At 44.8% G+C, this 16,394-nt stretch overlaps 1 protein-coding gene across 12 annotated transcripts in view; it reads right to left on the bottom strand.

The window, feature by feature from the left end:
* IRAG1 (inositol 1,4,5-triphosphate receptor associated 1) overlaps nt 1-16,394 on the bottom strand; it is a 118,136-nt gene continuing 101,742 nt past the window's right edge. For 11 of the 12 annotated variants that reach the window (XM_008006829.3, XM_008006842.3, XM_008006804.3 and 8 more), the window contains 3 exons: nt 8,819-8,938; nt 7,407-7,541; nt 1-3,529 (listed from right to left, as the gene is read on the bottom strand). In XM_008006829.3, the coding sequence (XP_008005020.3) occupies nt 3,286-3,529; nt 7,407-7,541; nt 8,819-8,938 (499 nt within the window). In that variant the 3' untranslated portion in view covers nt 1-3,285. The remainder of the gene's footprint in view (nt 3,530-7,406; nt 7,542-8,818; nt 8,939-16,394) is intronic. The other variant, XM_008006874.3, reaches the window with a different exon arrangement.

The following is a 16,394-nucleotide window of genomic DNA, read 5'->3' as shown; positions in this document are numbered from 1 at the left end:
TGCTGCCAGAGGTTTGGAAATGTGCTTTTATTTTCAAACTCAGGTATGTGACACTCTACAGTTCAATGCTAGCACACCTGTGTGAGGCTTAACAACATGAGGAACTGACAGCCAGTGATACACAAATCCAGCACTCCCTCTCCATTTACTCTGTCAGGCTGTATATGGGGAGCAACACACATGGCTTTGTGGCAGCCAGAAAGTGAAGGTCTTTTTAGGAGGTGACATCAACAATGACACAAACACAATACTCTGCAACTGAAGGCAGGGAACCAGACTCCTAGGGCTAAGCAGAGATGTCAGACTTCAGAGGCATTTGGGGGGACTCTTCTTTCAGATCCACATCCTCATTGAAAATCCAGGGTCTGTTTCTCTCCAGTTCACTACTGCTTGGGCAGCAGCTCCCACTGCTTCAGGCTGGTCTTTGCTTTCCAGAAAAGATAGACCCATGAGCACTTTTTCAGTCGTGCCCTTGCACATATGGCTACTCTTATGCTCCCTTTTGGAGATGTCCTTTTCCTTGACCTCCCTTCTTACAAATGGAATAGGGTGGGAGAGGGCCTGTGCCTGGAAGTACTCTTGCAGGCCTTTCTGTGGGGCAGCTGGAGGTGCAGGAGCTTCCACATCTGCCTTCCTGGCCGTTACTCATCCAGAAACAAAGGTGGGAAAATTGTGACCAAGTGAACAATAAGAGAGGCAGAGATTGAACATTCCCCACCTGGAGTCCTGCTTCCATGGCCACCCTCTGGAACTCCATTTGCATCCTGTCTTTGGCTCTGAGGGCCTCATGTAGCTAAAGCTCCTTCAGTTGTATCCAGACCCCCTGGAAGAGGCCAGGAAAATCATCCACTTGTGCCCCCAAAGTCCCTCTGCCCTGCTCTGTAGCTCTTTACCTTAATGGCACATCCTTGATCAACCCTGGCTTGGGCCTCAGCCATTTTCTAGCTACTGTAAAGGATGCCCCCTTCGGTAAACATCCTGTTTTAAAGTGGGGCATCCTTGGGATGGGGGTCTCTCTGAAGGAGTGACTGCATTGAGCCCAGTCCTTGAGCTTGGAAATGATGTTGCTAGTCTGGTCTCATTCCTGCTCTCTCACAGAGTAGACTGAGAAACAGAATAAGCTGAGGTTAAGAAAGATGTTGCTTTTTGCATTGTGATGGTGGTGATGGTGCTGGTACTGGGAAGCATGCAGCATGTCAGCTGTCCCCAGGCTGCTCTCCACCACCTTGAATGTTTGTTTGTTCTTTTGAACAACATTTACCGACCAACATTTGAACAACGCTCCCAAGCGTCAGCCACCATGCTAGGCACTCACCCGAGAGATGGGTAAGACATGGTTCTTGTCTTTGAGGAAAAATGCTAGGGGAAACATAAATAAATAGGCTGTGATATACTATAGGTAAAGGTCAATAATAATGTTCAAAAAGTGCCAGAAAACATGGAGGAGAGTGTGACCTATTACATTGTGTCTGGTAAGGAGTATGGAAGGAAGGTCATCAAAGTTGGTATGGAGGGGATAATTTTTGCACTTGGTCGAGAAGAGTAACCTGAAGAAAAGAGAAGAAGAGCTGGAGAAAAACTAGTGAGTGGAGGTCCAGTGCTATGAGAGAAACTGTTTAGTTTGGGAGCCAGAGATGGAGTAGCTGATGGGCCACTTTGGGGAGTGAGACTGGAATGTGAGGCTTCCAGCTAGGAGACTATCAGAAGAGTCAAGGAGAGCACAGCTCTGGAGCCAGCCTACCCTGGGGTTGAGCTCCAGCCCACCCTGGGGTTGAGCGTCAGCCCCATGATTTACTAGTTGAGTGTCTTTGTCAAGTTACTTGTTCTTTTTGTGCTTCAGTTTCCTTATTTGAAAATGGGAAGGGTAGTATCCACTTCATATTTTTTTTCTTTTTCTTTAGGACTTAAATGAATTCATGCCTATAGAATACTGAGAACAGTGCTTGGTTCATAGTAAGTCATATATGAGTTTTAGCAATGAAAGCAAACAATATCACTAACAAAACAAAACCGCAAAACAATGACAATAAAACCCACATGGAAATCAACACTCCTACAAAACTGATGAAGGCAATGGCTGTAAAAGTGGGGAGAGAAGTCGAAGAGGGGATGTGCTCTTTCCATTCTGTGCTAAACAACTGGGGATGCTCTGAAACATCCCCAATTATACTTGGGTTGGAAATCCTATCTGAACTGAAGCACTGAGGTGCAAGTTTACCCTTGCATGTAGTCACACACAGAGTAAGACACTGAAGCAGAAAGCACATCTTCTCTCCTCATTCACCTGTGAGGTGGGTTAACTGTTTTCAAAGAGAGAATAGGGAATAGATTGTGCTGTACAGCAGCTCAGAGTTAGCATTTGAAATGGAGACTAGTGAGTCTGCCATTGAAGCCATGAGTTTTCAGTGTTTTTAAAACATCTTCAATCCATGTGGACAGCTCACTGAACAGGTGCCTGGTAACTGCCCCACACTAGTGAAAATCTGTGGGTTGGCTTGGCATGCATCTTATTTATCCAGAGGTACACACCCAGAGCACACTTTTGAAGGGTTTTTGGCTCTGTGCACATGCATGTTGTATGTGTGTACACAACAGTGTGTGTGGACAGATGCATATATATAATAATTCATATCTTCCCATTTCAAGCACTGAGCTAAATTCAGCCTGTACTTTTTTTTTCTGAGAGCCTTTCCTACTTCTGTAAAAAGAAACTCTCATTCCAAAGGAGAGAATGGGAGGCTGAAGTTATTGAAAATGAGATGGGAAATGGGAAGACAGTCACTTTGCAACTCCAAATTCCAGGTCTGATCCTTAGGGTATTAATCATTAAGCAAATTCTTCCTGATAACCGATTACAGAGAGGAAAAAAGAGAGTAAGTTTTTTACTGCCCGCTACCTCCTCCTCCCCTATGCCCCGCTCCCTACCCCCAACCACCAGTGAAGGTGTTTTAGTTCTCCCCAGCCACCTGAGCTAGGGGCAGGAGACCTTCCCTTCCAATAGAGCTCCTTGGTGAAGGTGACTTCTTTATCCACTGGATGCTTTCCTAGGGCAGTTCTGTTGATCCTCAAAGAATATCAAGTCACTGTGTATGAATAGCTCCCACAGAAGTGCCAAATGTTAAAAGAAACCTTCCTCATGACCTGATGGGATGGGATGGGATGGGATGGGATGGGATGGGATGGGATGGGCGGCAGTGTGTCCACACCTGGGCCTGACGTTATACTTGGGGAAAGGGTGGTAGTCTGAGTGTCTCACAGCAGGGCACTGGCTAGGTGTGAGGTTTCCTACTGCTCTGTAGGCTGCTCATGCTGGAGTCCTGAGCTCCACCAGGAGTCCCTCTGGGCTGCAGAGCAAGTGGATCTTCCAAGGGGCCCATCAGCCTGCTCTGCACAAGAGTTATAGGAATTGTAGAGCCCCAGCACAACAGTCAAGACCAGCATCACTGCAGCCATCATCCAGATCACTTGCCAGTGCTGACACAGTTTGGGATACATGACTTGTAAGAAATGGACCAATTCTTCAAATTTGCTGTCAATGAAAAAAAGAGGCAGAGGCTTTAGTATACGGGGCACACATATAATACGCAGACCCATAGTTCTCTCTGCAGATAGCTTCTATACTGTCTTGAGCAATAGTTCTCAAACTCAGCTGTGCCTAGATTAGGTTGGCAGTAATTGTTCAAAATACTCCAAGCATATTGAACGAGGATATCCAAAGTTATGGTCTAGGAATCATTGGCTACATTTTCCCAGGTGATTTTGATTCCACCAGTCCACAGCCTTGATGTTGAGAGCTACTTGTCTAGATCATTCTACCTACTTGTTTGATCATCCATCCATACATGCCCTCATCTATTCATGGGGCGATTCCTGATATCTGCACTCTCCCAAGCCTGGGAGTACAGGTTTGGCTGGCCATGTATCTTTTTAGCACCTAGCTGTATTAATGGTCAGTTCCAAGCTCTAACCTGTCCCTTGCCTCAGATGCATAATTCATTGTTCTCAGTTCCACATCTAACTGTGTCCAGAGTGGAAGGACGGTGCTAAACGCTAAGAAGCTTGATATCTAGTGATAAATGACAAGGGACTAGATCAACCTCAAGAGTTCCCTTCAAAACATTCAAGAGCAGGCAGAAGATTAGAAGCCTCTTGCAATGTCTGGGTGGTTTGTTCATGATGTTATCTCGACCTCATTAATATTTATTCTCTAATTTCTCCCTCTTCCTCCTTTTCTTTCTTCACTCTCTCCACACTTCTTTCTCCTTCCCTTTCATGTGTCTCTTCCTCTCCATTTTTGCCCCTTTCCCCTCTTGATTCCTTCCCAACTGTCTTTCATTTTGTCCTCTCTCTCTCTCTCTCTCTCTCTCTCTCTGTGTGTGTGGTGTGGTGAAAAGACAACAGGCAGATGGCCTGATTTGACAAGTCCATTCTAGAGCTCTCTGAAGAAGCCCTGAGCCCCTTCATTAAGCTAGGATTTCCTGCTGTTTTTAACCTCTAATTCAATTTTAAAAAATAATATGAAAAATGAGAATACTGAGGATTGCTAAACCGAGGAGGTGGGGAAAGTGACGAAAGTGCTTTCTGAAGATCCTGAGGCTCACACGCACACTACAATGACCAAGCCATTGGCTGAGAAGCAGAGAGCTCAAATTCAGAGCTAGCAGAAAATGCATGACTTGCAATGGATTGAAAGACCCAATAAATACCATCCTTAGAAAGGGACCAGATGCTCAGAGTGCCTGCCTGGGATGCTAAGGCCACAGGGAACATTGACAGGTTTCTCTTCCATGTGGGAACCCCATCAGATCATTTCAGTCACAATTAAGGGAAGCACAAAAGTGAGCACATTTGCTGATTTGAAAATCATTAACTATTTTCACAACTGTTGGGAAGGGAGGGTTTAGAAGTGGAAGCTTTTTTTCTCTCAGCCCTTTGTAGATTCTCTAGATTCTATTTAGACAGAGTTGGATGCTAAAATGGAGACTTTGGGGCTGTATTTCTATCCTCCAAAACAAGCTGCCGGAGTGGCCTCTCCCTACTCTAATCCCACTCTTAATTGTGGCTCCAAAGGAAGAGACCAAGATCTGGCTGTGTGACCTTAGCTGGTCACCCCATGCCTGACCTATAAGAGAGGTTAGAAATAGATTAGAAATAGAATTTCTTTAGAAGTCAATTTTTGGCTGTTATAAGTAAACTTCTGTTTCTTGAGAGTTATTGGAAAAGTAAAGGAACCAGAATGTCCTCTTAACCCCACAGAGCTGGTTTGAACAGCTGTTGGGAGAAAAGACAAAAGTTTTATTTTGTCCCCTTATGAGTCTCACTTGTTCAATGTCAGAAGGCTGTGCTCTCTCTTTTAATATGGTTAAGATATTGGGGTTCACCCAAAGTTTATTTAAACTGATCCTCAGGAGAGCAATATTTGTAATATAAATTGTTATATATAACAGATATGTGACTCAGACAAAAAGACTTTAATGTGTGATGTTGAATCTCTTAAGTGATCAGCAGCTGGGCTGAACCCAGTGTTTTAAAAATGCACTAAGTAGGACATGGAACTTTTAATAACCTCAAACCTTGCTTGTGAGTGAGGTACCAACATTTCAGGGGAGAAATCATGTTTGAGAGCAGGTGCATGATAAATGTTACAGGCACCATTGCCATGCAGTGATGACCAGGAGCTGGACAGAAAGGAACCAACCTAAGCCTTACTTCCCCGGGGGTTTCATGAAATGGGAGGGAGCCAACAATTGCCTGAGATTGAACTAGCTAGATAAGACATTGATCCCCTTGCTTTGCAAACCAGACTGTTTATATTCCATGTTCTCTCTCTCTCTCTCTTTCTCTCTGTTTATTTCTCTTTTGTTCTTTCTCAGTGTTTGGAAGTGTTAGAGGTTCCAGTTGGTTTCTGCTGTATTCACGGGTGCCAGAGGAAGGGCTTTTTGTCCAGGGCTTTGGTTGACCACATTAAAGGGGAGGAGGGCAACGTGGTGGCCTGAGAAATACGAGCAGAGAACCCTCAGGAGGGAGGTGAGGCCTAAGGAGAACAGGATCTGGTTGCTTGGAGTAGGGATTGCACTTTAATTGTTAAACTTGGAGGTTCTTTCACTGGGAAGGCAGTGTGTGATTTGTTTTCAGTGGAGAAGCATTTCTCCAGTTCTCCTAGTGGCTCTTCCCTTGAACAATGGGGTTGACTAGCATGGGTGGAGACCTCTCACTTTAGTTGAATCCTCCACCAACTGGGCTCTGTTGGTAGCTCCTGTGTGCCTATCCATTTTGCTTCTAATCTTCACTTCATTACCTATTTGTTGCATGCATGTGGTTTCCAGAGTTTTCCAGCAATGAGGCACAGATACATACCCGGATTAGATAATATTTCAGCAGCTGGTTAGATATTTTGTCTGGAGCTGCCCTGGACCCCAAGATAAGCCCAGGGGTCTAAAAGCAAAGATTTTGGTAAAGTTTTTCCAAGGTGGCTATTACTACATTTTAAAAAATCGAGATTCAAGACTTGTGGTTTAAATACACTAATAGAGACAACACAGCTGAATAAATGAAATTGGGCTGTCCTGAAAATCCAGAATGTTGGCATGGTTATTATATCTATGGGGTAGAGTGTACCTCTTCTATGGGTGCTAGTTTATCCTATCCCTAAGCATGTACTTCTGCGGGATAATTCAGGCCAGGTGGGGCGAGACCTCATTCCCATAATACTTTATTGCATGGAGTGCCCTGGAACTAAATGAGGTCATTTCTATGATTCTGCATCCTAAAGGCCAGGCAGGAACCACAAGTGGGACAAGATACAGGTCTATATTCTCTTTATCTACATGTTATATTCTCCTCTCCCAACTTAGGGGAACGTACCTTTGAAATAGAAAGTATATTAAAATAAAACCCCAAGTATTTCCAAACTAAAGTGAAAACACTGTCTGGGTGACCAAGCTTGATTGGTCAGCATGGTAGGCACCTGCTAGAGACTCACTTTTGCCACTGAGCTGAGTTTGCCCTCTATTCCATGTGTCCTCCCTGTCCCTGTTCTTGTGAGAAACACACTCCAGGCCTTCAAGTTAACTCTCTTGGTCTTGGGCCTTTTCATGCGGATGGCTACCCATAATTTCGTCTGGGAAATGAGCTAACCATGGCTGGGCTGGGAGGGACTCCACTTAGGGCCCTTCTCCTTTCCCATGACTGCCCCTGACCTCTCAAGCTTTTGCAAACTTCTCATTGCTAGCTATCTTGGCTCTTTGGGATTTCCTCTACTTCCTTCCCAACATGCGTGCCCTCTTGGTTTCTTTGGCTACTCACTGGGACCTGAGATTCACTGCTGCCCTGGACTGGCAATTCCAAATTAGACGAATTGTAACCCATTTCAGCAATGGCAAGGACTCTAAACACAGGCTTCCTACCTGCTTCTTGGGCCCTTTTCCTCTTCCTCAGTTTCTTCTACCTCTTCAGGTTCCTCAGGACTCTCACTCTTCTGTTCTTCCTCCTCCTCCTTCAGGTCTTGAAGTTCTTTGGTCTTCTTTAGACCTTCTTGGAATCTGGGGGGCAAAAAGGAACAGTTGAGTCTGGAAAGGCCAGGTGCAGTGCATCCTCTCCTGAGTTCCTAGGGGAGGGGACTTGAGCAGCACCTCCAATAATTATGCGCTTCCTGTGGTTCCACAAAACAGGAAAAAGCTGGGAAGCTCCACTGAATCCCAAGGCAGCTCATGCCAGTACCATTTCCCCTCACTCCTCAGTCATCCTTCCTGTTTACGTGAAAGTGTGATAAAACTGACAGGGAAAAAATGTGGCACAGGGTCTCCTGACTGGGTTCTTAACCCACAAAACATTCTGTAGGGCTGAGATTGTATTTGTTCTCCACGTGACCGTGGAGCTTCAGCCTCTCATCTGTAAAAGAGGAAGGGTGACACTCATTTTGCAGAGTGTTGGAATGTTTTTTGGAAGTGCCAGGTGCATGGCTTAACCTAGAGAGGTACTCAGTAAATGTTTACAAAACCAGTGAAGGAGTTCATGCCTATGCATTCCAAGGATAGAGGACAGTGGTGGGTGAAAAAGGCAGACTTTCCAAGAGAAACCCTTGCGGTTTTTCTTCCCCAGGATCAATATTACCCCAAACATACTCTGTTCACTTGTCCTACGCTGAGTGTCTAACACTAGCAGTTTGGCTGGGCAAACCTACCACTGAAGTCTATGGGTTCTGTGTCAGTGGGAAGCTACGTCTTTCTCATGAGGTATGGAGACAGGAGACGCTTAAGGCACCATACATGGTTGGAGGTCATTCTCTACCTTGAGGCTTGGGCCCTGCTCAGGACTTGGTCTCTCCAGTGCTGACAACTGGCCATGGGTGCTATTGAAGCTCAAATGGAGGAGGAGGCAGTTGGAAGTTGAAGAGACTCTGTTTATAGGAGGAAGGAGTAACCAAAGCAGTTCTAGGAAGCAGAGCTGCAGCTGCTCCTGGACACTGCTGGCTGCAACATGACTGCTCTGAGCACGTGTCAGGAAGCCTCAGGCACCACCAAGAGGAACCCACCCAGGGCCCCTGATTTCCAGACTATTCTTAGCGGTGGCATTCTGGTGGCTCTCTGCCTAAAAAGAGGGCAGTCTCGTTATTGTCTAACCACACCCTCTGACCCTGCTTCCTCCTGTCCTTCCTGTGGAACAGTCTTGCTCTTTCCAATGTAGTTCCTTCCCGTGGCAAGGAGGTCCTGTGGCCACTGGTTACTTCCCTAAAGCCTCTAAGAAATGGGAAGGACCTGTGGGAAGGCATCTTCTGAGACCTGCCAGGTGCCCTCCGGGTGGCTGAGGTCTGACTCACCCCTTGCTGTAGGCTTCTTCCTGCATCCTGGCCTTGGTCTCCTGACTAAGCTCCTCCAGGCAGCTCAGGGCCAGTGCAGGAGCACAGGCTTCACAATCTGGGTCCCCATTTGTCTTTCCACTAGTGAGAAGAGAGAAGTACAGGGCATCATTTCAGAAAAAGGTGGAGGCCTAAAAACAAAACCATGTTTTTGGCCTGATTCCTGATGAGGAGTGAGGAAACTCAGGCTTTTTCAGTAGCTTTCAGATTTTTTCTCAATCCTTCTACCCTGAGACAAGATTTTATAAAGGTCCTAGTCCATGAATAGTCCCCAGCCCATTAAATACCTCACCAGCTCTCCTTCTCCTCATGCTCCCAAACTGGCATTTATTCTTATTCCAGGAGGTGCTGTAATGGGTGCTCTACAGCACTGAGATGAGGAAAAGGGGGGCAGACCAGCATGTTTAAGGTCATTCCATTCCTGTTGTCTTTCACCGGAAGACCCTCACTCATTTTTTCAAATATCCACTGAGCATGACTAAGCCACAGGCACATTGTAATGTGCTGGGGGCACATTAGAAAATAAAGAAATGTTTTTTACCAACATGGAACTTAGCAGAAGGAAAAACCCCAAAAAAGGAAAGAAAAAATATGTGATTAATTACAAATTATAACTTTTATGAAAGAAATACTGTACAATGACAGAAAATAACAAGGAGAGAATGTGTTTAGAGTGAATAGTTAGAAAAGGCCTCTTTGAGGTGCTGAAGTTGAAGTACAGGCCTGAAGGATGAGAAGTCAGATGTATTAATAGCAGACAAGAGGGCTGGGAGCGGTGGCTCATGCTTGTAATCCCAGCACTTTGGGAGGCTGAGGCAGGTGGATCACCTGAGGTCAGGAGTTTGAGACCAGCCTGGCCAACGTGGTGAAACCCCTACTCTACAAAAAATTCAAAAATTAGCCAGGTGTGGCGGCACATGCCTTTAATTCCAGCTACTCGGGAGGCTGAGGCAGAAGAATCACTTGAACCTAGGAGGCAGAGACTGCAGTGAGCTGAGATCGCACCATTGCACTCCAGCCTGGATGACAAAGTAAAACTCAGTAAAAAAGCAGAGGAGAGATCATTCCAGGAAGATAATGCAGGTTATTTAAAGACTCTGAGACACAAAAGGTGCTGAGTTGTTTGAGAACTTAAAAAGAGGCAGAGTGGCAGGAGTTAACTTTTGGACAAGAGACATTTGCAATGCCTGTGAGGTATCCAAAGGGAGATGTCAAGTATACAGTTGGATTCATCAAAGTGAGTCAGGGAAGAATTTTAGGCTGGAGATATTCATTTGATGTCATCAGAACATAAATGTTACTTAAAGCCATGGGGATGGACAAGATTGCTTAGGGAGATAATATGAGGAAAGACAAGAAGAGGAACCAGGACCAAGCCATGAGGCTTTGCCACACTTGGCTCAGGTGGAAAAGAAGGCATCTTCAGAGGAGGCTGAGCACTAGCAGCCTGAGAGGTAAGAGGAAACCCAGGAGCGGGTGGAGTCTTGGGAGCCAGGAGATAAGAGCACATCAAGGCGGGAAGAGTTAACAGTGCCACACACTTCTGAGTTTGAAACACACAGATAAGGTGACTATTAGATTTGATAATACAGAGGTCAAGAGGAGCCTCTATGTAATGGTGGGAGCCAAGCACAGGTTGGAATGTAAAGTAAAGAAGGGGAGGTGAGAAAGGGGAAGTCACAGACACAGCAATTCGACTAGGAAGGAGTGTAGAAGTGTGTGTTGGAGGGAGTGTGCAGCTGAAGTAGGTCAAGGGAGGATGCACATTTGAAGGTAGGTAGAAATGATCTAGTAGAGAGGATGAGAGAAAGGGATGCCCAAAGGAACTCAGTCTTTGCAAAACGAAATAGGGACAGACTTTGGAAAAGTAGAGAATCTCTCCTTGTTTGTAACAAAGGGAAGATGATGATGAAGTTGTTGGGCTGGAGATCTGGTGAAGGAAAGTGAGAGGGCTCCTATGGGAGTGTAGCTTAGGTATTCTCTATAGAGTAGACAGCAAGGTCATCTGCTGAGAGTGAGAGGTAGAGGGGTCTAGGAAGGTCTGTGGAGAGAGGAGAGGTGTAAAAGAGTTATATGAGAAAGAAGAAAAACAGACATGCTAGAACATCATGGTAGGATGTCTGGGTGGTGCTGGGAGATCATTGCGGGTATGAGATCACAAGTTTAAAGGAAGTATCCAGACGGCTATGCTTTCCGTAGAAATCCTGCAGCCCACCTTCGTGTCCTGATTCCCAATGGGAGCAATGTCGTCATGGAAGAGTCCTCCAACAAGGCAACACTGTGAGCAGAGCTTTCTAGCCAGGACTCTGAAAGATCACAGCTGCCACCCTCCCTGACCTCTCAGACAGGGTTTATGAGTGAGCCTTGTATCTTCTCCTCATTCTTGGCATCAGTTTCCCATCTCTTAGTTTTCCTCAGACCTTTTAAAATTTACATTTAGTCAGGCTGGAAACCACAACCCATTGTGAACAAGAAAGATAACGCTCTAAAAATACCAGCTATTCATAACATTTCTCCTTTTGCAAATTACATTATCCACTCCCTTCCATGTGACCTTGGCCTAATGTGCAGTTTCCTATTTATCCAAATCACTAGAGCGAGAGGAGAAAAACATAGCTACAGCCAAGGGCAGGGAAAGTAATTCTTTCATGAAATATATATATATATATATATATGAAATGAGATACTGGTATTAGACTTTTGATTTATACACAGCTGTCAGTCTTATAGGTTCCTTAAGGTTAAGCATGCATGAAGGAGGACAGTGTAGTATAGAGGAAAAAAACTTGCCTGAGGCAAACTTGGATTCAAATCCCAGCTCCAAGACATGCAAATTATTTAATCTTCCTGAACTTCAGATTCCTCAACTGTAAAATGGGGATAGTAATACATACCTGATGGTGGGGGTGTAAGAATTAATGAAGAAATGTAAATAAACTTTCTGGAATATGTTTATTTACATACTCAACAAATTATTATATCTGCTATTATTATTGTTATATAGGAAATGTATTGGTTCATTTTGGGAGCAATCTGAGCTACCTCCAAATATGACTCATAAAAAATCCAGGCAATTATTTATATCATCAAGGAAGAATTTGTTATATATTACTGAGACACGTCAGAGTCAGAGGAACCCTAAATGTGAACCAATTTAAGGTATGGTAAAATTAAAATTACATTTTCATAAAATGGTTTTAGGAAATTTCTCAGGTGCACATGTATTGCATGTCATCACACACTATGCACCTTAGAATTTTGCAGAAGAGTGACCGTAAACAAAGCTCTCATTGTCCTTGGGTCACTGATCTCTAGAGAAGAAAACTTTTCCTTAGCAGGGCCAGGAAGCCCATTTCCTTGACCCTTTTACATGCAGATCTTCTGTCCATTTCAGCTCCCCTATAGGGCTCTCATATACATCCTCTCACTTGATCTTTCCAATGATGAGAAGAGCTAAAAATTAACTTATACGTATCAGACTGTGATCTAACATCTCACTTACGGCTCACAAACGACCCAAGAAGGTTTTACTGTTCTCTGTTTGACAGATGAGGAAACCAAGGCTCAGAAAAATTAGGCTGAGGCATGAGGATCGCATTTCAAGTGATTTCATATCTGTCATATGATCTTGGGACCAGCCCAAGATCATACAACCAGTGTGTGGTAGAACTCAAATTTTACCCTGTGCAGTCTGATATGCACCCATTCTTCTGACTGCACTATCTGTCACCTAGGTGGGGTATTATCCCATTTCACAGATAAGAAACCTGAGCTCAGGTTGATTAAGTGACTTGCCTAAATTCACGTTATTGGTGCTGGGACTCTTATCTTGGTCTTCTACCTTTGTGTCAAGATGGACTTTCCAGCCCCCATGAACCCCTGCCTTTCTTTCAATAGAAGTCTCTTCCTTTCACTCTGGTGAGTGAAGCCCTTCCTGCCCTCAGACTGGACTGTGGCTTCTATGCTGTCCCTCTTTTCAAGGCTGCTTGTCTAGAGTGTAAGTGGTTGGGAGGGCCTTTGTTTAATGTGTGTGTGGGGGGTAGGGGGGAATGGAGGGGTTGTGGGTAGGGTGGGAAGTGGGGAAAACACAGTATGTAAAATGTTTGCTGTCCTCTCCTGACCTCTGAACTGAGCTTGTAGTTTTTTAAATATGTTATCTAACTATCTGGAAGTTTCTCCCTAAGCATCTTTAAGACTAAGCTCAAATGCCTTCTCTGTGAAACGTTTGCGGGTGTTCTCCCCTCCCCCATACCCTCTGGTTAAAGTTGATCTCTCCTTTTTTTTTTTTCTTGAGACAGAGTCTCCCTCTCTCACTCAGGCTGGAGTACAGTGGCATGATCTTGGCTCACTGCAACCTCCATCTCCCAGGTTCAAGCGATTCTCCTGCCTCAGCCTCCCAAGTAGCTGAGATTACAGGAGTACACCATCACGCCTGGCTAATATTTGTATTTTTAGTAGAAATGGGGTTTCACCATGTTGGCCAGGCTGGTGTCGAACTCCTGGCCTCAAGTGATCCACCTGCCTTGGCCTCCCAAAGTGCTGGGGTTACAAGTGTGAGCCACCGCACCTGGCCCTCTCTCTCCCTTTATTCTGCAACCACACCTCTATGACAGCGTGACTCACAGGGAGGGCACTGATGTTTCAGATACCTGCATATGACTGTAATCATAGGAAGGAGGACGGTGTTTGGGTCAGAATAGTGCCTGGCACACAGTGGATACCTTTAAGTGCCTGTCAAGTTGCATCAGTTTCACTATGACTTATCCAGTCCCCACCTAGGAATGTTGTAAAAGGCACAAGTCCTCTCTGTAAATGGTTATTTCCTGAGAACCCAGTGTTTGGGTTGGGCTAAAGAAATCTGTAATCATGGCTGTAAACTGGAGCTGAGCACAGCCTGTGCCTACCCTAGGGATTTCTGGCCCAAAGGCTCATGGATCTTGGCATCTGTTCCCTGCCTGAAATCCTATGTGCTTTCTTTCTGAGATGATTCATGGAAATGAGGCTCATTGTTCTCACACATGTACCAGGTCAAAAATGTTTGTCATTGTGCTCAGCTCTCAGTAATGTGAAGAACTATTTAGTCAAAATATGTTTTTGGGCAGGCAGGTATATTAGATTCAACTTTTCCCATGTGGAAAACAATATTTGAAAGTGACTACTATCCTTTGTGATGGGCATATCTTCTTGGGCTCAGCAATGTTTCCAAGTCACCCCCACTGACATGGTTCCCTCTGACAAGCCCAGCCCAGGGAACCCAAGCTTCCTTACTCCCCGTTACTCAGTCCTAGATACCTGGGGTCCTCCACAAGTTTATTGGGGTGGTGGAGGGGGGCGGAATTCACTCCAAAATACCACCAGCAAAGGGGAGTTGCTGACTGTACACATTTAGCGTCCTACGAAATCTTTAAGGAATTTACCCTGGGTGCTTCAAGAGTATAGAAACATGGCTAGTTTTAGACAGTTAAAATTGCTCTGTGATACATTAACATAATAACCCCTTTCTGACACTAACGCTGTGCATCATCTACATCCTGGTTTTGCTGATCCCTCTGTGAATGGTTCCACGCATACCCTGTCTCTTATCCCAACTCTGCTCTCCATTCCATGCCCAGTTGGTCACCAGGCTCTTTCAAAAATAGCTCTTAAATTCATCCTCTTCTCTATGGGCACACTGAACTTCGTTTTATCCTTCCAGTTGGGCAGTCTATTAAAAGGGTAAGGGCATGTGCTCTGCTATCTACCAGCTTTGTAAACTCAGGCAAGTGACGATTTCTCTGAGCTTCAGTTTCCTCATCTATAAAACAAAGATATTAATAGTATACCTACCTCATGGGATTACTGTGAGGATTAACTGAGATTCTTTATACAAAGCAATTAGTAAAGCACTTGGCATAAAACGAGGTGCAGTAAATAGTTAGCAGTAATTGTCATTGTCAACAGTGCAGTAAATAGTCAACAGTAATTACCATTGTCATCGGTTATCATTGTCATCCTTATCATTATCATCATTCCTTGAATACTCCATACTTTGTCACATGGACAAAGCCTGGAATGTTGTTAACCTCCTGGTCACCTAGTTAATTATGTACCCTTTAGATTTTACTTTTAAAGTAAGTTCCTAGAGGAAAACTTTGTGGGTTTCTTTTGTTTTTTTTTTGATACAGGGTCTTGTTCTGTCGCTCAGGCTCCAGGCTGCAGCGCAGTGGTGCAATCTCAGTTCGCTGAAACTTCTGCCTCCTGGGGTCAAGCCATCCTCCCACATCAGCCTCCTGAGTAGCTGGGACTACGGGTGCATGCCACCATGCCTGGCTAATTTCTATATTTTTTGTAGAGATGGGGTTTCATTATATTGCCCAGGCTAGTCTCAAACTCTTTTTTTTTTTTTTTTTTTGAGACGGAGTCTCGCTCTGTCGCCCAGGCTGGAGTGCAGTGGCTCAATCTCGGCTCACTGCAAGCTCCGCCTCCCGGGTTCACGCCATTCTCCTGCCTCAGCCTCCCGAGTAGCTGGGACTATAGGCGCCCGCCACTGCGCCCGGCTAATTTTTTTTCTATTTTTTAGTAGAGACAGGGTTTCACCATGGTCTCGATCTCCTGACCTTGTGATCCGCCCACCTCGGCCTCCCAAAGTGCTGGGATTACAGGCGTGAGCCACCGCGCCCGGCCCAGTCTCAAACTCTTGAGCTCAGGTGATTCACTTGCCTTGGCCTCCCAAAGTGCTGGGATTACAGGCGTGAGCCACTGCCCAGCCAAGGGGAATCATTTCCTAAACTCCCTCTTCCCCTACTTCCCCACTTCCCCCAACCTTACACCAAAATCGGGTTAGGTGCTCATTTTCTGCTGCGCCATTCCCTTAGCAACCTACACTTCCTTACGATCCCACCCATCGTGTTATATTAGAATAGGCTGCTTCCCATCTGTCTTTCCCGCTAGACTGTGAGCTCCCTGAGTACATACTATGCGCCTGGCCCTTGGTGATTAATTGTTAAAGGAATGAAAGAACAAAAGACTACAATTACATAGCTATTTCTACTTGCAGATCTGCTCTTGGGCTTTGTTTTCTCTTCAAGACTAATTTTAAGTATCACTCTCCACCCATATGTTTAAGTCTACAGGTTTCTAGGCCCTTGTTGAGTGAAGAGCAGTTCATTACTAAATGACCTCCAAGAACAAGGCTCAGCATTCTCTGAAATCTCACGGAGCAGTGTAATCAGGTCTCAAGTATTTTCCTGTCAACTAGCCACAGGGTATTTGACCTTCTTATCCTTTGCTTAGCCAGCACCCTTCCTGCTTCGTCACTGTATGCTTAGGAAAGGTGAAATCATTTTAATACAAAGCTGAATACAACAATCTCTGAAGCAATGTATATTAAACTATAACACATTATTTCTCTTTCACAATATGGCTAGGGCAGCTAGAATTGACTACGTATTTGTGTATAGGACAGAAGATAAGAATTCACTTTTACTCATATATTGTCTGATTGTTAGTCCATTGGGAATCAAGTAAATGTTTCCAGTTTTTATTTATTTATGTATTT

The sequence above is a fragment of the Chlorocebus sabaeus genome, chromosome 1, assembly GCF_047675955.1.
Source record: "Chlorocebus sabaeus isolate Y175 chromosome 1, mChlSab1.0.hap1, whole genome shotgun sequence".
NCBI classification, from domain to species: Eukaryota; Metazoa; Chordata; class Mammalia; order Primates; family Cercopithecidae; genus Chlorocebus; species Chlorocebus sabaeus.
The sequence above is the reverse complement of the archived record's forward strand: the minus strand, read 5'-3'. Positions and strand labels throughout refer to the sequence as shown.